The sequence below is a fragment of the Hippocampus zosterae genome, chromosome 5 (assembly GCF_025434085.1).
Source record: "Hippocampus zosterae strain Florida chromosome 5, ASM2543408v3, whole genome shotgun sequence".
NCBI lineage: Eukaryota > Metazoa > Chordata > Actinopteri > Syngnathiformes > Syngnathidae > Hippocampus > Hippocampus zosterae.
In genome coordinates, this window is record NC_067455.1 from 9,003,820 (window position 1) to 9,029,288 (window position 25,469).

The 25,469-nt window shown below is 46.6% G+C and overlaps 1 protein-coding gene across 4 annotated transcripts in view; it reads right to left on the reverse strand.

Moving 5' to 3' along the window:
* Positions 1-460: 460 nt before the first annotated feature.
* kcnn3 (potassium intermediate/small conductance calcium-activated channel, subfamily N, member 3) overlaps positions 461-25,469 on the reverse strand; it is an 85,278-nt gene continuing 60,269 nt past the window's right edge. For all 4 annotated transcript variants that reach the window (XM_052066180.1, XM_052066179.1, XM_052066178.1 and 1 more), the window contains exons 8-10: positions 4,290-4,417; positions 2,596-2,665; positions 461-1,009 (exon numbers count right to left, since the gene is read on the reverse strand). In XM_052066180.1, the coding sequence (XP_051922140.1) occupies positions 614-1,009; positions 2,596-2,665; positions 4,290-4,417 (594 nt within the window). In that variant the 3' untranslated portion in view covers positions 461-613. The remainder of the gene's footprint in view (positions 1,010-2,595; positions 2,666-4,289; positions 4,418-25,469) is intronic.

Sequence of the window (25,469 nt, forward strand, 5' to 3'; positions counted from 1 at the left end):
TGTGTGTGTGTGCGTGCCCGCAGCGCATGCCAGCGTTTTATTTCCTTTTTTCAAATATATTCTGTTCGTATTGATCTAACCTGTTAAAGGGATGCTCGTTATCACACAATTAGCATTCTGATAGAAAATACATCATAAGGGTAAAAAGTCATGGTCATTAATTCCTGATGAAAGGGCAGGGAAAGCGAGAGAGAGAGAGAGAGAGAGAGAGAGAGAGAGAGAGAGAGAGAGAGAGGAAAAAGAAAGAGAGTTAAAGGCTTTTTCTTTTTTTCCATTCAGAGTTCGCATAATTAGTCCTCATTATTTCTCCTCCTCCTCATTTTATACGTCCTAGCGTCATTTGTCACCCTCTTGACGTCCTTCCTCGGCCCCCGCACCTTTCCGAGTCTCCGTTCTTGCTAAATTTCTCTTGCCCCCGTTGCTCTAAAAAGGGAACGCCCCCCCCAACCCCCCAAGTGACATCACTCACACCGGCGCTCCCTCTCGCTTCCATTACTTCTCCCCGTTGTCCCATCTTCATCAATTTGAGAGGCTCATTTGTCAGCGAGCCCACTCTCGCTCGCTTCATCTGCGGGGGCCCTCGTCCCTGCGTTTGTCCTCTCCTGGGCTCTCTTCAGCAGGTGGAGGTGTTGCCGTTTGGACTTGTAAGCAAGCTCCCCTCTGGGTCGGGCAAAGGGGGCACTGTGGGGGCCAGCGAGGGGGCAGGAGGAGGAAGAGCTGGCGTTGATACTGGTGTGGCCGTAGCTGGAGTGGAGGTTCGAGAAGCTGCAGGGGAGAGCGGCACCACAGCGCCTGATCCTGCATCCCTCCCATCCCTGGAGTCCCTCTCCCGGAGGAGGTGCACCAGGGCGGCGTGCTGGGCGCCGAGGGTGGCCGAAAGGTGCGCCGGTAAGGCGTTGAAGCCGGCCGTGAGCTGCTCCACCCGTTGCTCCAGGGACAACATCTGGCGCTCCAGGTCCTCACTGCGGTCGTTGAGCTCCGACATGAGCTCGTACATGACGCTTTGCATCTAAAGGGCGAGAGATGAGACGCCGGATGACTCATGATTTTTTTTTTCCCTGCCGTGAAGGGAAGGATAGGGCGTTTTCAGAACTTTGTTGGGTCAAAGTGTCCTCATTAGGATCAATCATTGTGAAAACGTAGCCGACTCCGAGGTCTTATTTTAAGTGGACAAAGTTTGGCTACACACGAGTACAGGGGTGACCAACCCGCGGCTTGCGAGCCGCATGCGGCCCTTCGGCTGGTTCAATGCGGCTCCTGGGTTTTCACACTACAATTGTCGAAAACGCCTTGGCGATGGCGCTCCCATTCAAACAACGGTGCTCAATACACAGAACGTAACTACGTCAGCCTATCATCAATCTCGTTACTCGATTGACATAGAGGGCAACCAATCAGATGACTGAATCAGCGCTCATGCTCAGACAACAGCGCTAAGTGCTAAGCTAGTCAGTGAATTACCTCTGTTTATAAGGCAGGGGTACCGAATACGTCGATCGCAATCGACCAAGAGCCAGCAAACTGGTCCCAAGTCGACCACGAGGGGTGGGAGGAGGAAATGGGTGGGTGAGGGGGGGAGAGATTTGTGTGTTGGTGTCTTTAGGTTTCATTTATGTTCGGGCGCTCCGGCTGTTGCTCGTCGTGGCGTGCATGCATATGTGCGCGAGTGCATGGTCATATGTGTGTGTGTGTGTGTGTGTGTGTGTGTGTGTGTGTGTGTTCATATGCTTGCACGATCGGGTCGATCATGGGAGGTTGGTCGCTCCAAAAGTTGATCTTTGGTCAAAAAAGTGTGTGTGCGGCTCTTAGCAGTAACACAGTCAAAAAAATTGGCTCCTAATCTCTGACTGGTTGGCCACCCCTGCACTAGTACAATGATTAGACGACACGTTTCCTTCATTTTGTAGACTCTTAAAAACTGCAGCATTAAAAGTAACCCAACATGGAGTTAAAAATTGTGTGTCTTGCTTGTTCTCGATATGACACCAATTGAAATGGAGCGTTGAGGCACTGCCTCAGACACCACTGCGGCCATCCAGATGATTTCACTAGTAGCAAAGGTCGTAAAGCTCACCCTACCACTCTCTGCTATTGTTGGCCGGTGTAATCTTGTTACCAAAAGGACAATATCGTGTTGAGTTTGAACGTCACGCAGAGACTCTGGAAGGGGTTTCGAAGGAGCAGAAGTGGAAATAGGCCGCCTGAGAGGAGTGAGTAAGTCGGAGGGGGGTAAGGGGGGGGGGCATGGATGTCAGAGATGGAGCGGATGCAGGAATAAAGAGGAGGCTGGAGGGAAGTCGCTGGAACATCGTGAGAGACCAGAGAATGAAAGGAAGGACTACACACCCGCACACACACACTTATGTCAGCTCACATGCTCACTCAGACACCCACACGGTCGCACCACACACACAAAAAAAAGAGAAAAACACTCCTCTCTTTTCACCTCACATTCCCACTCAGTCATCCCCTGCTTCATAACACCAATTCCGGTTGCTAGGGAGAGACAAACAGGCAGGTCGTCATGGGAACGGCTCAATTAAAAAAAACAAAAAAACAAGTTCATTAACCGAGGCTCTGCTGTACGTGACTCACCTTTGACAGGTCCACCAGCGTGTTGGCCTGATCGCTGAGCTTCCTCTGTTCCATTTTCACGCTGCGTAATCTACCCACACACACACACACACACATGCACGCACACAATTAGATGCAGGGACAGCCATCCAAAGCTGCAGCTCAGTGAGTACACAGTGGTCAGCGCGGTGAGTTAAACCCCGACGAACTATGTGACAACAAAACTGCGGCACGGTCACCTTGCCCCCGTTTCACCTTTTGCTGCTCCCTGCGCCGTGTGTCCGGATGCGTGAGTGTGCAAAACATTCAGGCACACCGTGTGCTCTCCCTCTCTGACGGCTTCGTAAATCACCGGACAAAATATTTCAGCTCCGTCGGAACCGAGAGCTCGGCAGGAATAAATAAGTGTGGCCTTTAATATGACGAGACCTTGGGAATAATGAGTCCTTTGGGGAAATAAATGAAGGGGAATACAATTAGTTTTTTTTATAAATTATCTTGCCAGGCAATTATAAGGAGGAGCCGTTAAGTTCTCGGAACATGGAGCAATGACTGAGTTGTGATCGCCCGTTATGATCAAGTGCCGACGGGATCATATGACCGTGCGTCTCGAAATGCTCACCGTTGGTAAGAAGGCCGCCATTAGAAATCTTGTTCTAGCAATGCTGGAACGGATACAAAAAGTCTCCACACCCCTTGTTCATGTGCAACATTTTTGCGATCCATTCATCCACCCATCCGTTATCTGATCGGCTTTACCCACGCGAGGCTCGGGTGCCGGAGCCTATCCCAGCTGACTTTGGGCAGTGGGCAGGGCACACATAGACGGTCATAAGCACACCTAGGAAAAATTTAGAGTGATCAATTAACCTACCATGCATGTTTTTGGGAGGTGGTAGGAAAGCGGAATACCCAGAGAAAACCCACATCGGCATGGGGAGAACATGCAAACGCCACACAGGAAGGCGTTTGCACCCTGAGGTGGACGTGCTAAACCGTCAACCACCAGCATTTTCGTGAAGATTTAGAGGAAGATAAATAATTAATTAAATTAAAATAATTTCTTAACTTTTTACATGATTAATGGACATATAACCTGTAAGACTCATGTGAAAATTATTTATTTATTGCGGGTTAAGCAACAATCAATTGCACACCATCATACGATCGCCCTCTGCCGTGTGCATTTTGGCCTGTTTTAATGCCCATTCTCCTCTCCCCTTGCCCCTCCTCTGCTGGTCAGAGAGTAGGCTAAATGGCGGCAAAGGAAAGTTAAGGTTGTTGTTGTGGCAGATTCTGCATCCACCGACAGGTCCTGAGAAGAACCACTTGCCTGGGAGGAGTCTACCTGCGGCGCTTCGTTCATTAAATGGACCTTTATTCTATTGAAACGAACATTGTACAATCTGGCATCATGGCATGTGATTGCCCATTGCAGCCTGGTCATCCCGGAACGGGGGAATCCCTCCACCTGCCAGAATGAACGACGCACTCGTATTACAATCAGTGCGTTAGGTATGATGATCAAAGTCTTTGTCACGGAATGATGCCTGTCGGTTACCCACAACTGTATTTGACTGGATGAACCTTCAGTTGGTGATGATTCATTGAAGTCGTGGGTGGAAGCAACTGATTTCAAAGGTAGCGTTATCGTGCGCATGTGTGTGTGTGAGAGAGAGAGAGAGTGGGTGTGTGTTAGTTGTGAGTGCTCTCACTGGTGAATTGCCTGCAGGAACTTCCGCTGGTGTTTGCGGACTCTGGAGTGGTCGATTTTCTTCATCAGCTTGGTGTGCTTGTAGATGAGCCAGGTCTCCCTCAGCACGTTGGCCGCCGCGTTTTTTATCTGCTCCCAGACGACACACGCAAACACATAAGCAAACGCATAATCATGAGCAACAGGTCACCCTTTTGCAACAGATTTGTTTGTCCTTCGCTCTGTTATCTTAAAAAAACCCTTAAGCATGCTCCTTTTTCTTAAAGGATTCCCTCATTCTCAGTATAAAACACACACACACACACACACACTTTGCCTGCCAAAGCTTTCTTTTCAAGCGCACATAAACAGCTCGTTCCTCGGGGACTTTTGGCAATGAGAACCAAGCGGAGTCTCTCCCCCACACGCTGTGCCACAATATATCTTAGAGCAGCTCAAAAATGAGCTGCATCACGATGGCTAGCTGCGTGTGATCCAGTACGGTGGTTTATTAAAACAACAACTAAGAGAAAATTAGTCGAAGCTGATACAGAAGCAGTGCGGAATAATTCCACAGAGCAGCCAGTGCGGATGTTCAGTGATGGTCGTTTCTCCCCATTTAGTGGCCGGGGAAAAGCAATTATTTTGACAGTCAGGGCAGGAGATTGCTAAATATATAAAAACAAACAAAGCTGCTACGAGAACTTGGCAATGTTTAAGTACAAAACGAAGAATGTAATTGGAGGAATAGAAATCATGCATTTTTGTGGTCTTAACCCTTTGGGGGACAGCGCTTATGACAGTGAACAGCTTATTAGCTTACGGGTTATCATGACTGGTGCGTAATGTTAAATTTGACCAAATAAATGTTGAACATTGCCATACTTTCAAAATATTTCCGAAGCGAGATCGTAGAACTCAACAATATGGCAAAAATGCGGCCATTTGTCATGATTCGGCTTGCGACCAATAGGTGGCACTGTAGGGCGTCCCCTGCAGCTGCACACCTGTTGGTCGTTAGGTAATCAGTTCTATAAAAGGACTCCCGCCCGAACACTCATTGTCGGGTCATTGTTGGTGCGCTTTGCTACTGTCATGTTCGTTTGTTGCTGTCATGTTTGTTCTGGTCATGTTTTGGTTATTGATAGTTTTTGTTTCAGTCATGGTTTTTGTTTGTTACTTTGGACTTTGTTTTCTCTGTTTTAAATCCAGTTCGTCAAGTACACCCTGCTTCTCCCTTTTGCCTGCTTTTTGGGGTCCACCTTCCATCGCGACACCATTAAATCATTCCACAAATATGGCCGACACCTTTCACATTTCAGTCGTACAATCTAATTCATCAGGCCGGCCATAGTTGCGGAATGGTTTGTGGCAAGGGTTTACCGCTTGCGGGTTATTTTTCGGCAGAGTTGCGAACATCAGATGACGATTTCCCCAGAATTTAAACAAGAGCACATTCGACTGATTTTTACGTTTCGTGACACAAATTAACCATCGGCGAATGTACAGTATGTCTCACACGTGAGTAAGTGTGACGGATTGTAATAAAAGGTTGCCGCGTAGTTCGAAGAAAAGCCAAGTGGCCAACAGCGCGGCGGTGTGGCAGTGGGCAAGTAAAGGGAAGCCTGGAATGTATTAAGGACATAAATTGAATGAGAGACTTCAAAGCCAAGCTGAGCGCTGAACAAAGAACAATTATACCGCCACCCCAATCACCCCCCCACCCCTTGTTTGGGGAGCACAAAAGACCCCATCAGGCCGGCTAATCAGCACCCATCCACTGCAATCGAGCTCAACACACACACACACACACACACCACACACATTGACTTAGTAGTACACGACACTAGCCTCCTGCATGTACTTTTCAATGACACGCACGAAGTCAACCTGGCAAATCACAAAGGATACGGGAGGCCAAATCAAGAGTTCATGTTTTAACCCGCCACCCCCACCCCGTGCAAAATTGGCAAATTTGAGCTGTAACAGAACACCCAAGCTCTATTTTACTTAACTGTATCATTCTGCAGGATTTGACACAGAACCAAGCGCACATTGGGCATTAATTTAGATTTTTTCTCTGCAATGCCATCTCATTGTAATCTGCATAGGACCTTCAGAATCAGAACAAGAATATCCAAGAGATGCAATGCAGACAGAATTTCTCAAATGATGTCATGATCATTTTGAGACGGATAAGGTCAAGTAAATCTTCACTCTAGGCCCAGGAACAAAATGAACAGCCCCCATTCCATGATATAAAGATGGCATCCCGCCTCACATTTTACCTTCAAAGGTAGAACTTTGCTGGGTTGACACTTTTGTGTCGGGATACAGAACAGAGACCCTGGGAAAATGCTGACTTTTACAGATAGTGTAAAAAATGGGCTGTTGAAAGGCACAAAAGCCATACCACGTTGTCATGGGCAACCGCATCCTTGTCGCATTTTGCCTACCTACTGTACGTCAAGGACCCAGCAGACGTTCGTGGGCGGTTAATCTCGAGACAGTTTGATAATGACCTGAATTTCCATGGTGTAGTATTTTGCCAACTACATTTTGTGAAAATCCAAGCCCAACTACATTTTATGATGTCACACTTGAAATGTGGGGAAAATGTGTGTATGGCTCTGATGAAACCAAGGTAGAATTTTTTTGGGGGGGCCAGAATTTCATCACATTAATAGTAGAAATACGTAAAAAAGAAAATCGGAGTCCAATTTTTTTTATATCACAAATAAGTGGCATTTGAAAAAATGGAATGCGGGCTTTTTATGTCAGCAGTAGTGGCGGCATATGTTTTGTTCATGGGGAGCTGTGTTGCTGCCATCTGGGCCAAAGGTGTTCCGTTGCATCCCGCGAATGGTGCACCTTATGTCAGGCACACGGGAAATATGTTACAACAAGCGGCGTTGAGAGGTTGCCATATTGTGAAGGATTAATCAATCACTCATCACCGCGACGGTGGCTGCCTGCCCCTTACTGCCTTAATGACCTGCGTGTGTCTGTGTGTGTGTGTGTGTGTGTGTGTGTGTGTGTGTGTGTGTGTGTGTGTGTGTGTGTAAAATAGGTGATTAGGTGGAGGGGACAAAAATATAAACAAAGAGAGCGGTCACCTTGGCGACAAGTGCCCACCCTGTTCCTCCATGTGCCGACTGGACACGTGTCGACTCTCGGGTTTGACTTTCCCAGCAAACAATGACACGGAAGATTTTGATGTCCACTCCCCCAAAACAACAAAAAGGCAGCGCGGTGTGTTTTCGTGGTATCCGCATGCTCGGAGCTGGATTGAAGTAGTCAGAGCTCCTTTGCCAAAATGTTTCCGGAAACTACAGTGGTACGTTGACTTACGAATTGAGTGACTACATTTGCCAATAAAGGACCTCGAAAGCTAACTTGCGATGATTTCAATGAAAAACGTAAAATTTGTGCTCGGATAACGCCGTATGCTATTGGGGAACATATCGTCTGTGTGTCTAGCTTTTTCTTTAGATTTTTCATGACGCCGCCACAATCAATGATGCAAACAGGGAAAAAGTGAGCTTAATGACTATCGGTCCAGTTTTGAGAAGTTTTCCACTCTTAGGATTACAAGTCATCATTGGTGTGATCGTCGGATGTGTCAAAAACAAAATACTGAGTGATTATCCGGTGGTGTGGGATGTGTTGAAAGTGATTTCCTCATACCCCTGAGTCTGTTTTGGGTCAATAATCGGAAATTTTAAGCCCGTTTATTATGAGTGCAAATGGTTGTGTGGTCGCGCCATGGACCCGCGATAGCGACGTGAAACGGAACGATAGCCAATCAGGAGGCTCGTTGAAGCTCACGCTGCTGCTAAAACGAGTTTTTGTATCCAGCAGCACGTCGGAATAAAAAAAGACGAGGCAAGTTGGAATTTTGTCATGGGCTTAGAATCTTTTCATTCTAAAAATCGAATAGACTGTAAAAATAATTGCTCCGAACCCGTTTAAGGAAATTAAAGAATTGGATTGCTCATGACGTTATAAAGAAAACAAATGAAACCTTGACGTTGCCTTGGCGACAGCGCTGCTGGTTTTGCCTGACTTGGCTTTGTCAACAGGTACATTATGTGCGACAAGAAACATAATGACAAGCATTGTGAAAAGGAGATTGCTTGAACAAACTGGGACTGCGTATTAACCTGGCCTTCAACAAATTATTTCAGTAAATTGAAAACCCCCCCCCCCATCTCAGAGAGCATCGATTTTCTGAAAGAATGATCAGGAGTGGGGATGGTGTAGTCCTTATTTAATTTTTTCGATTTTTTTTTTCTTTTATGGTTAACACATTCCAGCTCCGGCTTCCCTGTGTGGAGTTTGCATGTTCTCCCCGGGCCTGCGTGGGTTTTCTCCGGGTGCTCCGGTTTCCTCCCACATTCCAAAAACATGCATGGCAGGCTGATTGAACACTCTAAATTGTCCCTACGTGTGAGTGTGTGTGCGAATGGTTGTTCGTTTCTGTGTGCCCTGCGATTGGCTGGCAACCGATTCAGGGTGTCCCCCGCCTACTGCCCGAAGACAGCTGGGATAGGCTCCAGCACCCCCGCAACCCTCGAGAGGATCAAGTGGCTCGGAAGAATGAATGAATGGTTAACACTGTATGTTATGTCATGTTGAATTTATGTACATTTACATTTAGCATTAAATCCCATTAGAAAAAAAACAAAACCAAAAAAAAAAAACCCTCGATAAGTCAACAACGACAACAAGAACAACAAATGGAGAACATGCAAATCCTGCACAGAAGGGCCTGAGCCGAGAAATGTGTCACCTTTTTGTACGTTAGCTGGTTGGTAAAGTTCATATGTGTTTGCTCTTGTGGCAATGTTCCTGGCTGCCAACGCTGATAACGCTGTTCCCCATTCTGCGCATGCAACAACATCGCAGCCCTGCGTGTCTTTTGCCACTGACATGACAGTGATTACATTTACAGTGGTACCTCTACTTACGAAATTAATTGGTTCTGGAAGAAATTTCTGAACTAGAAAAGTTTGCAATACGAGACGCGTTTTCCATGTTAATGCCCTAATCCGTTCCAAGCCTCCCCCAAAATTCAGACATAAATGTTTTCTAAAGCATAAAAATGCAACAAAATATGTAACAAATACACGTTACACTTAGATCATTGCACAATAAATGACAATTGTGCATAATGTAAAAACAAAAACGAAGAATAAAAATGCTGGTCATTAAACTTTTAACTGCGTCCTTGTTGTTTTTTGCCCTCTTTAGTTCATGTTCTCTCTCAGAAGTTGTTTTTGCCTGGCGTTTGGTAAATAAGTGATCCAAGGATGTTTGCTTTTGTCGACTTAACAATCCTTCGAAAATGTCCATGGCAAACCTCAGCTTAGTGAGCGATCGCCCGACTGGTCAACACTTTTACGTAAAACTATTGGAACACCTTCTACATACACAGACACGTACGGTAGAAGTCCCTCTTAAGCAATGGGGTGCCAGGATGATGCTTGGCAGAGCAGCTATGAGTATGTTGCGTTCAGGAAACTATGCGAGTAGCGGGCCAGACTATTTTTACCTTTTGTATTGAAGTGTAATTTGGAATTCCCTCTCTATTCCTGTAGGTGGCCTTAGAATGTCCACCTGGCGTCAGTGACACGATTCTATTCTATATTTGTGGGTCAGGGAGAATTCAGTTTCAGCAATGTGTGCAATCCTATAATAAGGTATTGTGGCTGTTGCCGTCCATCACTGTTAAGGAATTATTCCGCTAGAAGTAGTAGTAGAACATTGTTGGTGAATTTCATCTTGCTGTGAGAACCATTGACACTAGTCTCTGTCCTGAACATCTGCTTGTACTTGGAACAAAGAGTGTGTTGTGATGTCTGGGCCCTAATTTCCCTTTGGTTAATTAACAGCCCCCCAAGGGTTTTTATTGCCTCCACTTCCTCATAAAAGTCCCTGAAGGCTCTCAAGTGCCCTCGGCCCCCACCACATATGGGGCCCCCTCCACGGGACATGTTTTTGCAGTTGGTTCTCATAACCTTTGGTCTCCTCCGGCCACACCGGGACAGATGACATGTTACTTTCTTTGTTTCGGGATTTGCATGGGAGGCGTACCTCCCCGCCTCTCATTATCATATTGTCTCTATATAATCTCATGAATGTGTTTCTTCGGGGCGGCCTGAGAAAATCGGAGACTCACAGGAGCCAGAATCGATTCCACTCTGACATCGGTAGAATAAAATCTTTTCCCAATCAGCCGTGGTCCCTGAAATGCTCATTCGTCGGGAAACAGCTACCGATCACCGAGTGTTTTCTGAAGACCAGCGAAGCAGCAAACACCATATACCACATTTTTGGCGTCACGAACAGGATTCGTGTTCTCCAGGGGACCGTCCCGTCCGCTCTCTCCGCGAGCATCCAGCGGCCAGCCGACGACCTGTTGTGAGGTGAGTTGCTTGCACTCAAAGTCGCCGCAGCATGCTCGCTCTTGGAAAGGGGGGGAGGGAACGTTGTCCCCCGCACGGAGGACAGTTAAGCGGATCTGATGGGGCCACGGCGGGCTCCAGGGAAAGTTGTCTCTCCTAGTCAAAAGCCGTCATAATGCGACTATTGAAGGGGGAGTGGCCCCAAATAGAGACAGCGAAAGAAAAGTAAAAATAAAAACAGGAAAAATAAATAAAAAACAATAAATAAAAACAGGAAAATAAATAAAAAACAATAAATAAAAAGGGAACAGTAACAAAACGTTTTGGGAATTGTATGCGTGACATGTCTGGTGTGAATGATAAACGAGAAGAAAATAGTAGGAAGTCCCATAAAACGTGGACGTGGAAATTAGTCGTTTCAGTGGTCCCGCAGAGGATCGAAATTTTAGCTGTGTGATTGTGGCGGAAACACGGGTACGATTGAACTATGCTGCGACAAGAGATGGGTGAACCCAAACGGAGATGTCCGGTGGGAGCCTAGTCCCTGCCAAAGTCCAGCGCAAAAGGGAGGTTGCGTCGACCGCGTTTGGCTAATAGGAACGAGCGCAACCTTGGCATCCGTACCGTGAAGTGTGAGAGACGGCCAGCCACGGAATGTGGGCCGAAGAAATAGACGGCCAGCCACGGAATGTGGGCCGAAGAAATAGACGGCCAGCCACGGAATGTGGGCCGAAGAAATAGACGGCCAGCCACGGAATGTGGGCCGAGGAAATATACGGCCAGCCACAGACATGTGGGCCGAAGAGAATGATGCGCGCGAAGCCACGTCGTTTGGGCACTGATCGAATTAGAGGTGTATGTGAGTTATAAGGCTTGTCAATTTAAATGCTGGTGTAAGAGGCCCCCAGGTAAAACGAAGGACTGGCGGTTTTTGAATATTGATTGAGCTGATACGATCTGCTTGCGGTTCGATTCCTCTATGGGGACGTGTCATAACAGCATACACATCTGTCAAAGTTTGATAAATTTGAGCCTGTACAGACCGCGTTTGGGAAATAGGTGCTGGACGGCTTGTGTGTGTAGAGAAAATCCCTCTGTGTGAAAAAGGGAAAACGTGGCAATGAGGCCTCTGGAATGCAAGGAGTGGTATACCTGGGGAAAAAAGTATTTTGTGTACACACTTAAGTTAAATTCTGCAGAAAATAAAGGGGAAAATATAAAGCGCTATTAGAAACGAAACGAAACGAAAGTTAAGTAAGACGTGCGTATTTGTCAGTGCATATCTGCACTGTTAAACAACAAACTGCATAGCCGCAGTTGGCAAACAGCAAAACGTGGAATGGATTCGAATCCTGCTCTGTCTTCTTTGTTTGTGAGTGTCTGTCTTCTTTGTTTGTGAGTGTCTGTCTTCTTTGTTTGTGAGTGTCTGTGCGTGCAGAGACGTGTGGGATCCCTGTGTATGTGTGTGTGTGAGTGTACCCATGGGTGTGTGTAGGTGAGCGTGCGTGTGTGCGCGTGTGCGCGATCGTGAGTAAGTGTGTGTGTGCTCTTGAGTGCGAGTGAGTGAGCGTGCTTGTAGAAGAAACGAATGGAATGGATAGGATATTGTGCTTCTCGGTGCTCTGGGGCGCATGCCCGCCTGCGGTGCCCGCTCGGGGAGGGGAATCTGGCTTCGGGGGCGGGACAGGGACTGGCCAACCTGTACCTGCCCACCGTGTTTCAAGGCTAGGCACTCCCCGTGTGGGTGACGTGGGGGCGGGGCGTGGGACCAGAGTTGGGCCCATTTTGGGGCCGACCTTGCTGGTAGCGAGAAAATGTGACTGGATGATGGGGGACGGCATGCTGAAGGAGCAAAAGAATGCATGATCAACTGTGGAGGTCCTGAGGTAACTGAAACCCAGGAGAATGAATGTGCCACAGCTGTCTAACAAGAAACAAGAAGCACGGGAATGCTACCTAACGACACTAATATAGATGTGCATGTATGCATCTCAAGAAAGAGTGTGGCCCCTCATAAATAATACGAGGGTCAGCTGGCGCCCCCTAGACCCTCTGGGAGCAATGAGAAATTGGAGTTGCAGAAAAGCCCGACTTGTTAATTTAAATTAAAGACAATAGTTTGAAATATAAAAAGAAAAAACTAAGTGTATTCAATTTGAGCTATAATAATATAATAATAATAATAATACATTTTATTTGTGGGGGTCTTTCTATGAACTGAAGGACACCTTACAACAAGCAGTCAAAATCACGAATACAATGTTAAGATCAACATCAAATAAAATAAGAAAAAATACAACAACAGAAAGAATAATGGCTTTATGGTACGAGTGAATAGGCTTGTCCAAACAGATGTGTTTTGAGGCGGAATTTAAAATGTGTTAATGAGTCTGTATTACGAAGGTCAGCGGGGAGCAGATCGACTGAAGGCTCTGTTTCCCATGGTGACGAGACGAGCAGGGGAGGCAGAGAGAAGGAGAGAGGAGTAGGAACGAAAAGAGCGGACAAGTGTAGGAATGTGGATGAGGTCAGGTAGGTATGGAGGGGCTAGGTTATGGATGGCTTTGAATGTGAGGAGTGAGAAAAGAGCGGAGCCGGTGGGTGTTTCTAAGATGATAATATGATGTGGTTGATATGCGAGGGGAAAAGAGAGGGTCAAGTTGACAAGTAGAGGTTCTTCTACATATTGCATTTCATGGGTAGTTTGAACACTGCCTTCGACATTGGAAAAAGAAAAAATATATAACCAAAGTAACTCGACAAAGTTATGATAAACAAGGCAGCGAGGATGCCTCCTTCACCGCATGAGGTGACGAGCGCTAAAATTATGACCTCACTACAAGCGCCGAGTGGTCACTTGTACATAGACAAGGCAGAAGAAATTGGAGCGGATGGTCAATCTGCAGGCAGAGAGACCTGAGCTCACCACACACACGAAAATGTGTCTATATTCATGACAATCGCAGACACTGTTGTGAGGGTTAAAGATATTGAGTGAATTAAAAAAATATATATATAAACGTCTTAACAGAGGGGCACTTTAATCATTGTGTAGGCTCCACAGGCAAGTCTGTAAGCACAAACCTACAGGAAGGGGGATAACACATACTAGCCGTTTTACTGGCCCCCACCCGAATCCCTTGGGTGCCAAGCTTCCCCCTGATCTGCCCAGGGTGGTTCATAAACAATTGGTAAAAGTAGAAAAATGTATGCAAATTAAACAGGATAATGAAAGCATGAGTGTTTGGGATGCGACCACTTTTGTAACTAAGGAGACTGAATTGACGAGGCAAATATTGCTGGATTTGCCCAAAATTGACTAGGACATACAGTTGGGAGCAATAGACTGGCTTAAGAGTAAGTATTTACCCAAAGAGATTATGGACCTATTAGAAGGAATAGCCTCTTGCAAATTGACTAGGTTGAATGATAGACAATCAGACGCGCTGAGTTCCATTTATCCAACAACATTGGGTCCTTCACAACAATTGGCGTTTGAATAGCTATCTGAGGTTCACCCAATGACGTATTTGGTTAATTGTATGGATGCTTGGGTGACAGGCAAGCAGTGCTGGGGGGTTGTCCGTCTGATGTGCAGAAAATGATGACTAACTCTCCCACTCTCCCCACTTCAGATGACGTGAATTGGCGAACTCATTTCCTGTATTATGTGCAACAATCTCGAATGAGAGCCGAGGAAGAGACTGAGAAAACATCCAAGCTACAAAACGACTTTTTGAATTCACAAGTACAAGAGGCTAAGAGAGCCTCCAGTAATGCATGCAAAAAAGAGAAACTTGGGAGATCTAATCAAATGTCAATCAGTGTCTCTCAACAGGCTCCACCACGGCTGATCACACCCACACCGCAGCTCCAAGCCACACCTCAACATTACGGCCTGCCGACAAGGCAGGGCCGAGACGCATGGCTGGGGGGAGGTCTGAGACGGGAAGGTGGGCGTGGACGAGGAAGTCACGGGAGCCAAGCTGGCTGTTTCATTTGTGGTGATGTGAATCATTGGACAAGGAAATGCCCGCGCCGCCGGCACCCACCTGTTCATCAATCAGGCTATGATCAACAAGCTCTGACTCCTCCTCCGCAAAACCAACAACAATGACAGGATACGGCACCCCCACATGGACAATACCCATCTGCTCCATGGGTACCTGACTCCCCAACAATAGGGATCACTGCTGGCCTCACTGAAAGACTGTCATGAACTTGGACATGCTGGACCACACTTGCTCCCAATGCCTGCTGATGCAAGGCTGACTGTTGCTAAAGTCAGCCGATGACCCACCACAGAACTCTGTCTTCCAACAGTATCGGCTTTGGTCTCCTTAGACTTCCTCCATATGACCTTACCATCCGCTGATCGGTCCTTCCCACTGCACAATGCTTTTGACAAACTAGAGATTGAAATTTATCGCATGGCCTGGTTGGGTGAAACACAAGGCAATTTGTTTAATGTTCCCTCCTCCTCAATTATTGTAGGTCCTGAAGGGTGTGGCAGCCAGAGTGGACCTGTCAGAGGATCTCATCTCATTGACTGGTATCTAGGCCTGACATGGCCGCGCTGCTCATACTTTTTGCCGTCTACTCAAATATCCAAAAATTCTCATTCGTACACCTTTTTTGTAGTCAATTTAGCCAAGTTTTTTCCATATACCACTTTCAGAATCGTATAGGGAATTTTCTCATTCTCTCACCTTGGAGTTAAATTTTACCACACTCGGTTGCCCCACGTATTCGATTTTGTCTTCTGGAATTTTTATCCAAGTGCTTAAACAGCTACTCTACTCTTTCCGACCCATGGATGGCGTTGTACATATTCGGCATGGTAATGTTCTTATCGATGCATCATCTAAGATTTGCTGTTTGGAAGCCGCAAGGTGGCTCCTTTGACGTTTGGCTTTTTGCGGTTTCAAACTATCGCACGGAAAAATTGCAATGCGCACTGCCTTTATATTTTTGGGGAGACTGAACACATCAGAAGGTACAGCGATGCCGGTTTCTTTTGTGCAGCCTGGTCTAGCTGATTTACTTAGATGTTTCTGAAAAAGAAGGTTCTGTTTCTGTAGTTCTTTTTCAGAAAAGAGAGGGGAACGTGAACAACAGGGAAGTAAAAGACTAATTTTGATGAATTTTGACATACGTCAGCAGGCAATTGGACCCAATTGAACAAAAATATTCAGCATGCATCAGATATGCGGCAGCATGACGCAAATGTTTACAATAAAAAATTTCAAAAACTGCCACAGGAACATCGATTCAACATAGTGAAGAAAAAACAAAGAAACAAAAAACTTAGAGAGGCTCTGCTAAAACCAAAAGAAGTAGTTATTAAATGCAGGGCACATATTAGAAGGACTTTCCCACGTAAAAGACAAAATGAAAAAAATGACAAAGCAGACTAGATGACTAAAGAGACTGCAGAAGACGACTTGATCTTTAGTGATGGAAGTGGAATCAAAAATGGGAAGTTGTATGTTTTCCAAACTAACAACCTTATTTCAGACCAAGAGAGGGTATCCCGGAGGAGAAGAACTAACCGGGTGGCCAGGGATGAGACTGGTTTGTATCGGCATGAAATTGATGGACGCCCAGTCCTGTCAGCAACTAAATTGAAGACTCCAATTCGGGAGGCATGGTTTTTTTTCATCTGCAATTCAAGGTAAGCTCGAACCAACGTATCAGAGGCTTATATCAAAAACTCAGATGGTGATGGCCTGAGTTTGTAACGATCAAAAGCCGAAGTGGTGCCACAACCGGCCTCGGCCCAACTTGCTGAACTGGTGGGGTTAACAGAAGCATGCCTGCTCGCAGAAGGGAAAAGAGTGACAATCTACACAGATTCGGCATATGCGCATAGCGTGTGCCACCTGTTCGGTGCTGTGTGGAGGAATCGGGGGTTCAAGAAGACTGACGGTTCCCCCATCCAGCATCATGCGCAGATAATGAAGCTGCTGGTGGCCATGATGAAACCTAGAGAAATAGCCATTGCAAAATGTGCTGCCCACAAGTCCGATGCATCCAGAGTCACGCAGGGAAATAGAGTGGCGGACGAAGCAGCCAGGGCTGTCACGAAAGGCAGCCAGAAAGGGAAAGTTTTGTTGGTTACGCATGAGGTCGATCTCGAAGACAGGGTCACACTCAGAGATGTAATCTTAATGCAGGCAGCCGTTAACCCGATGGATAAACACCTTTGGGAGTAAAGGGGGGCGAGTCAAGACCCTACTGGACTGTGGAGAAATCACGAAGGTCTGGTAGTGGCGCCGTCGGATTTGCTGGGACTATTAATCCAAGAGGCACATGGGTTGGCCCATGTGTCAAGGGGGGAGGTAAAGAGAAAAATAACCGCAGAATACGGGTTTTGGGCGCCATATTTGCTCGAACAAATCGACCAGGTAATTGGAAAATGTGCAATCTGTTTGAAAAACAATGTGAGAAGAGGGGTAGCCACCCCCACGGGTTATATCCCGACTCCTAATGGCCCCATGAGAGAACTAGTGGTGGATTTTGTCGACATGATACAACCTGTCGAAGGGAAAAGATATATGTTGGTGGTCGTAGACCGGTTTTCAAGATGGCCGGAGGCCTGGCCAACTAAACGGAAAGATGCTCAGTCTGTGGCCAAGTTTCTGTGCCGCGAAGTTATCAGCAGATGGGGTCTGCCGGATAGGATTTCTTCAGATAACGGGAGAGAGTTTGTGGATAAAACGGTCAAAATCATAATGCAAAAATTGGGAATTAAACAGCGACTCGGAGCAGTGTATCATCCACAAAGCCAAGGCATTTGTGAAAAAATGAACGGCGTCATAAAAAAATCGAATTTCCAAAATTTGCCAACATACAGGCTTGAATTGGATAGCTGCCTTACCACTGGCACTGATGGTTTGCCGGTCGAGTGAACTGCGCGATTTGCATTTGACCCCACATGAATGGGTAACCGGTAGACGCATGCCTTCGCCGTGTTTGCGTACCAGTGGGAAAGGCCCAAGCCTGTCAATTTTGGAGGACGAAATGAAAGCCTATGTCAAACATTTAACCAAGATACATAGGAATATCTCCACCTATGTTGTTGACAGGCAGAAACAAGAAGAAACACAAGAGAGACTCGAAGCAAATACTAAAGACACGGTTCAGCCAGGAGACAAGGTGTATGTGAAAGTGTTCCGCCGCAAGTGGTACAACGAAAGACGGCAGGGGCCATTTGAAGTTGTCCGCTGTACCGGAACAGCGGTGCAAGTGAAAGGGTCGCCTACCTGGGTCCATCTGACACACTGCGTCAAGGTGCCCAAAGATGGAGAACCCCAAAGGGGGAGTCGCGGCTGCGAGAACTCCGAACAACTGCCAGAACAAGAGTCGCCCAGGGGCCCAGATCGGGAGGAAGACGGGCAAGGTCGAACTGTGGTGGATAACGTGTCTGCTGTATCTGTTCCTGAGGACATCGGGGGCGGCACAGCCGACGATCAAGGAAGCCAACAGTTCGACAATGTCAATCTCGACAACGCGCCCTCCCCAGATACAGGTGGCTCTCCCCAACACAGCGACACCGAGCCAACTACCACCGGAGATGGTGTCCCCAAGGGACACGGTCACCCAACAGGACCCAGTGACGGACGCCCAGTCCGCCACAGAGTCCGGTCGCAGCGTTACATCGAGCAATGTTGAGGGAGTGTTGGGAAGTGCTGTCATACTGCCATGTAGTTGCGCAAGGGCAGGAAGGTCCCTGTGCAGACACACAGCCAAATGGGAAGACAACACCGGTAACACCCTTGCCCTGGCCCAGCGTACATATGGGGACAATGTACTGTTACTAAATACATATAGGCGATTTGAGGTGTTAGGAGATTGCGCTCTATTTCTGACAAAAATTGGCATGAGTGATTTCGGAAACTATACGTGTACCTGTTTCAAAATGGGAGTGGGAAAAGCAGAACGCATGGGCGACCAAACTACAGTAGACAGTGTTACTTTCGTGACATTGACGGAGAAAAATGAAATTGATGACGAACAACCAGACAGCCCAGCCACTGAGTATGTTAAGACGGAGAAGGCAGACACAATCAAAATTGACAGTGTATCCATGACAACGAGTGGCGACAACATTGAAACGCAGCTGGCCGCGTCGGGGACGCGCATGACAACGGCGGAGGCGGTAAAGCCGACGCCTGACGTTCCAGGACCTGTCCACGAAGCGTTTGCGGACTCGGACTGGTCCCCGGCGGAGGTGCGAACCAATTTGCATGCTATGGCAAGACGGGAAGCTGTTTGGAAGGCTTATGGGTTCGATGCTTTGGCACTACCGGAGGTTGATGAATGGGCAGGAAACATGACATGGCTTTGGATTATATCTTGGCGAGGCAAGGGGGGTTGTGCATAGCCCTAAACTTGACGGATGACGCCTGCTACACTTTGATCCCTGATAACACCGACAACATTACCAGTATCATCGACGCGCTTAAAGTCATTCGAGATTCTTTTGGGCCGTCTGAGGGAGCTGGTTGGTCAGCAACCAGCTGGATACAGGATAGACTGGGACCTATAGGGACGATAGTGGCGCAGGTGTTGGGGGCGCTCGGAATATCACTATGTGTGATGCTTTGTTTTTGCACTGTGATAATGACTGGCGCAAAGGCCATGATATTACGGTGGATAGGCGTGGTAATGCCAAGGGACCAGACCCAGATGCCGCTGCTCCCGATCGACCGTAAGACTGAGTCGACTTACTCTGGTGAAATGATAGTGACTGACAGGTACTCGGATTAAACATAATAAAATGATAAGGGGAGTGCATGTGAGAGGAGAATTGATATCAGAAAAATACAAAAAATAGAGCTATACACGAAAATGAAAACCCAAAGTTAGGGGATGAAGGGGTGGGAACATCGGCGTAGCGCCACTTCCTCGGGTTTTTATTTTCCTGTTTGTGTGATGTGTTGCATGATCCTACTGGAATGTGATCCACCATATGTCGTTGTCCGGCCCGCGACCAGTTTACCATCGTTATTGTGTCAAAAGTTGCATGTGTTTTGCGTTGAGTGCCATTGTCATCACGCGATACTGGCAGGAGCTCTTATTCGTTCCAGAACCTCTGGATGCTGACCGGGGCCGTGCAAGGGACTCTATGGACAGTGACCTGGACATAAGGACTTTGTATGGACAGCAGGCCCTGGGCAGTGATACCCAGCACGGTCCATCGCTGAAGATTCGGGGAATGGACTCTGCCTCGGCACGCACATACACATGAAGAAGGGGGGCGTCGTTTCGGGGGCTTGTTTTGATAGCATGTTTTGATATCTCATTACTATATACCTCATTGTTTATTCCAGTATTTTTACCTCATTTTGTTACCTGCTGGCCGGCTGATCATGTAACGGTACAATTTCACTGTTTGGTGAGCTCATACTGTTTTGTGGATTGTAATGTGCCAGGGCTCCTTACACCTGGTTGACACCGGGTGAAGGGAACCACTGGGAATGGTAGAAAGGGCCTTCCTCTTTTTCCTTGTCATTAGACTGGCGAGGTTTTTTTCTTGAGGAGGGGCCGGCAGCTTTTTGGGGCTTCTAACGGGCCACACCAAATTCATTACTTTGCAATTTGTCACCGTTGTAAGGGTATTACCTAAGGGGGGTGGTATCGTCGTTTGAATTATGCGGACTTCAATTTTCTCTGCTTGTGGTACCTGAGAGGCCTCAGATTGTTGTCAGGGAGCAATTGGCTAACTAAATAGTTTGAGCTTTCCTAGTTAAAATAACCTTAAGTAGCATGCCTTGAGCGTGGTTTAGGCTGAAGATTTTAGGCCAAATTGTAGACGTGAACATATATAAAATTTGATTGGGGAAAGATGTTTGGACCTTTACCGATGGTATCTTTTGTTAGACCGTTTCCGGGACTACTACTTTGTCCCGGAAGGGGGGAATGAAGTGTAATTTGGAATTCCCTCTCTATTCCTGTAGGTGGCCTTAGAATGTCCACCTGGCGTCAGTGACACGATTCTATTCTATATTTGTGGGTCAGGGAGAATTCAGTTTCAGCAATGTGTGCAATCCTATAATAAGGTATTGTGGCTGTTGCCGTCCATCACTGTTAAGGAATTATTCCGCTAGAAGTAGTAGTAGAACATTGTTGGTGAATTTCATCTTGCTGTGAGAACCATTGACACTAGTCTCTGTCCTGAACATCTGCTTGTACTTGGAACAAAGAGTGTGTTGTGATGTCTGGGCCCTAATTTCCCTTTGGTTAATTAACAGCCCCCCAAGGGTTTTTATTGCCTCCACTTCCTCATAAAAGTCCCTGAAGGCTCTCAAGTGCCCTCGGCCCCCACCACATATGGGGCCCCCTCCACGGGACATGTTTTTGCAGTTGGTTCTCATAACCTTTGGTCTCCTCCGGCCACACCGGGACAGATGACATGTTACTTTCTTTGTTTCGGGATTTGCATGGGAGGCGTACCTCCCCGCCTCTCATTATCATATTGTCTCTATATAATCTCATGAATGTGTTTCTTCGGGGCGGCCTGAGAAAATCGGAGACTCACAGGAGCCAGAATCGATTCCACTCTGACATTGGTAGAATAAAATCTTTTCCCAATCAGCCGTGGTCCCTGAAATGCTCATTCGTCGGGAAACAGCTACCGATCACCGAGTGTTTTCTGAAGACCAGCGAAGCAGCAAACACCATATACCACAGTATCTTGAAATTTGTTTCGTAACAAGAGGCAATATTTTCCTGTTTAGGCATTTTGTAACTTGAAAAGTTCGTATGAAGATACATTCGAAAGAAGAGGAGCCACTGTAGTTCATTTACCTTGTGGCACAAACAAAAAAGGCAGATCTTCACCTACATTGCTGCAAAGTCATTTCGTTTATTTGGCGTAAGGCGGCGCACATAAAAATACTCGGTTGCCTCATTTGATACTTGATTGGTGGCGGGGTACTCCAGAGACACCATTTGTGCGCACAGGCAATTAAAAAGTCAGTTTTCCATCACGTCTATTTAAATTATCACCACCTCCGGCACACAAGGTGTTCGGCCTTGGCGGACAGCTTGGCTCAATGGAGGGCTCTTTGTTTTCTTTTGGAGTGGAAGAGAGCCCGGGATCTCTGGGGAATGGGCTGTTCCCAATCGGCTCATGGCGCAAACAGTGAGCGATCTTGCAGCATATTCTCTTTGGCTGCAGCACGAGTCAATGAATTAGCCGGTGCTACAGAATGGGGGCCAAAATCGAGTGCAAGTTTGGCCCGACAAGATATGAGATCATTAAAAAAAAAAAAAAAAATTATGACTAAAGTGCTGCCATTAAAAAAAAAATGCAGACATTTGTGTCTTGCTTCTGCTTTTAATTGAGATTTTAGCACCTGCGATTTTTCCATCATCCACCACGAACGTGTTCAGCTCGCTGCAAAAAGCGGAGCGCCGAGTTAAGCGCCTGCAGCAATTTAGATAAAACCTTTGATGCTAGTCCTGACATCTCACATGAGCAATTAAAACCTCACACACCATCGACTCAGGGGTTACGCTAACTATTATCAATTAAGATCTTAAATCCTATTACGGGGAGAGGAACACTCAGCTGAACTGAAATTAACCCTGTGCTCTCGGTGTTAGCTCATCACCGATTAAGCCTCGGCGTTCATCAGCCCTTACTGTGATGTCATGATGGCTCGCAGTTGATCGGAGTGGCGACAATGTGATTATATCGATGAAATCTTACTCAAATCTTATGCACGTCTAGACGAGTGTTATGCAGAATTTGCTGCACTCCATCGCTGTGAGTACACATTCAAATTTTTGTGTCCAAAACCCGTCCTCGCCGGGCTTTACAAATTAAAACAAAGCTGAGCAAGCTCACTAAGAACACTTTTTCATGACACACACACAAACCCGCGGCGACTATCGACGCGGTCCACCGGTCGCGCTCTCCACTAATTGGCAATCCATTCTTGCTCGCCTATTTAAAGGGGGGACATCGTGCCACTGAAGTGGATGGCACGTGTCTCGGTGTAATTCCGTTTTCCCCGAGTGTATGTACAACGTCGGCAAGATGGACAGGATGTCAGGCGGAGTCTATTGTTGTATTATTCATCATTATGGACTTGAGTGATTGTGTTCTCGCGTTGCTGGCCCATAAGACGGAGAAAGGCCCGGGTGCATGTAAATCAATATGCGTTCAACAGCTTCAATCATGAGTTGCTCAGTAATCGAGGGCAGGAGACAATTACCGCCGCGTAAACCCAAAGACCCTGTGAGGAAATGTCATTGTGCGCGCTGCACGTTGAGTGTGTTAATTGAGATCACGTCACTTTTCAAATTGTATGACATTTCTGTTGGGATTGGGGGCCTGGGGGGGGGGGACATTCAATATACAAGCAAAGATACTTTAGAAGTCAATGCGGAAAAGGCCGGAGAAGCAGATCTCAGGGTGATGGTGTGTGTGTATTTTTTTAAAATAGTTCCTAAAAAGCCCACACATAATGTACAATAAATATGGCTCTGGGGGGGGGGATTTTTTTTTGTCTATTCACTGTTTAATCTCCAGCAGCAGATGACAGATGATCCTAAGGGCTCACCCCCCCCAAAAAAAAATAAAATTAAAAAAAAAAAAAAAGATTGACATTTAACTCATTCACTCCCAAAGACGTTTTTAAACGTCTTTTCAGACTTGGTCTAGAATTGGCTGGTACTGAATGAGTTAATAAGAAATGAACCAAATACTCCCTTGTGAGCACTGTCCAAATCGTCAAACACGTTGTGAGGCATAAGGACGCCCAGAGGACTACCCTGCGAACGACTTATCCTCTTTTGAGGAACATGAAGTCATTGATCTTCCCTCCTACATTCCCTGCTGCCATAACGTACGCTACATATTTGATACTAGCTGCTATTTTTAAAACGTGGGTCCTTCAATTGTATGAAAAATAGAAAAGGCCCAGAAGAGCGAGGGAAGGGAGGCCAAATGGCAAGAGCCACGAGAAAGAAAAGCAAAAGAAAAGAAGATGACGGATTGAAAAAGAGGGTCGGGAATTTACAGTAAATGTGACAAATGTCGCACTCGTGGAAGCAGGGTGGGAGAATTGGAGGACGGCGGAGGGAAAAGCTCGGTGATGGAAAGACAGTACGACATTTGGCGAGACAAATTCAGAGGAGATAACCTTTTTTTTTGGCTTCCAATCTGTAGAATAACACGGCACGGTCACGGCGACGCCGAGCGGGATGCTGTTATTATGGAGGGCAAAGGAGGCGCAGCAAAAGGACAAGCTGTCAACCCCCGACTGACGTGAAAATCCCTCAATGGGATAAATGCGGTCCTCTCCCCTTTCAACTGAAAACCGATTCGCAAAAAAAAGGGGATTGTTTTGGCAATGGAATTTTACAGCTTGAAAATGCCAACACCCTTTACCACACGGCCTCTGCTTGCATTACTTAAATACCACAAGTTTAAAATCCACTTAGCGTAATGGCCTCTAATAGATGCCGTGCACCATTTAATCATCCGATAAAAGGTCACGAGTGAAGCCATTTTAGAAAAATCCCAAATGGAATATTTTTATGTCACAAGTCAAGTAATTAAAACAAAATACCGGAGACAAATTCCTTGTGTGTTCTTCATACTTGGCCAATAAATATGATTTTGATTCTGTTTCTGAATAGGGCATAAAAATCAAAAATTCTATTTTGTAAATTGGACAAAGTAATCATTTTCCCGGAGTGAGATTCTGACGAGCGACAAACTTGCTAGTGTGATATCACATCAAGACAACAATAGCGGGGCTGACTGTGGAATGTGTACAAAGCCTGTCGGAGTGGAGGCGAGACCCATCGGGATTGGAAGAACGATAAGCTGCGGTTATTAGCTTAGCATTATTGTTTGCAATTCGTTGCTGTATATTGCGCATGACGGGATTCCCTACTTGGTGCATGCATTCCCGCTAGCACTGAGCGTACACGTTATAGTGAGTTGGTGTCCGACATCGTCATTGCCAAGGTAGTTACGTTGGGCGGTCGGCCACTCCGCACGTTATTGTAAGTTGCAAGCCATGACACAGGATTCCAACCATGCACTCATATAGTTTGAATGTTTTCGTACAGGATTACTCAACTCAGCTGCATTTATGGAGCACTTTCAAAAAGCCATCGCGGCATACAAAGTGCTGTACATGGAGCAATTTAACATATACAATAAACAATAAAACAAATCGGTAATAAAGACGCTATATCCAGAGGCACACAATATTTTCAGAAACGTGGCCCCGGTGGTCCAGCGGCCCCTGTGTGGAGTTTGCATGCTGTCCGCTTAAATGAATAAGCGACTCGTTGGGTCAGTGGTTAGGTCGTCAACCTCACAGTGCAGAGGTCGTGGGTTCGATCCCGGCTCCAGCTTTCCTGTATGGAGTTTTCATGTTCTTTCCGGGCCTGCGTGGCTTTTCTTCGGGTACTCCGGTTTCCTCCCACTTTTCGAAAACATGCATGGCAGGCTGTTTGAACACTCTAAATTGTTCCTATGTGTGAGTGTGAGCGTGGATGGTCGTTCATCTGCGTGTGCCCTGCGATTGGCCGGCAACCGGTTCAGGGTGTCCCCCGCCTACTACCCGAAGACAGCTGGGATAGGCTACCAAGCAACCCCCGCGACCCTCGTGAGGATAAGCGGATCAGAAAATGAGTGAGTGAATGAATTATTATTATTTTTTTCCAAATCGTGTTGAGAAAGCGGAGGTCTTCTCAGTGCTTGTAACAAAAAAATGCTCATCGACACCGGCGTGGAATTCATTCGCTTTGCGAGAACCGAACCG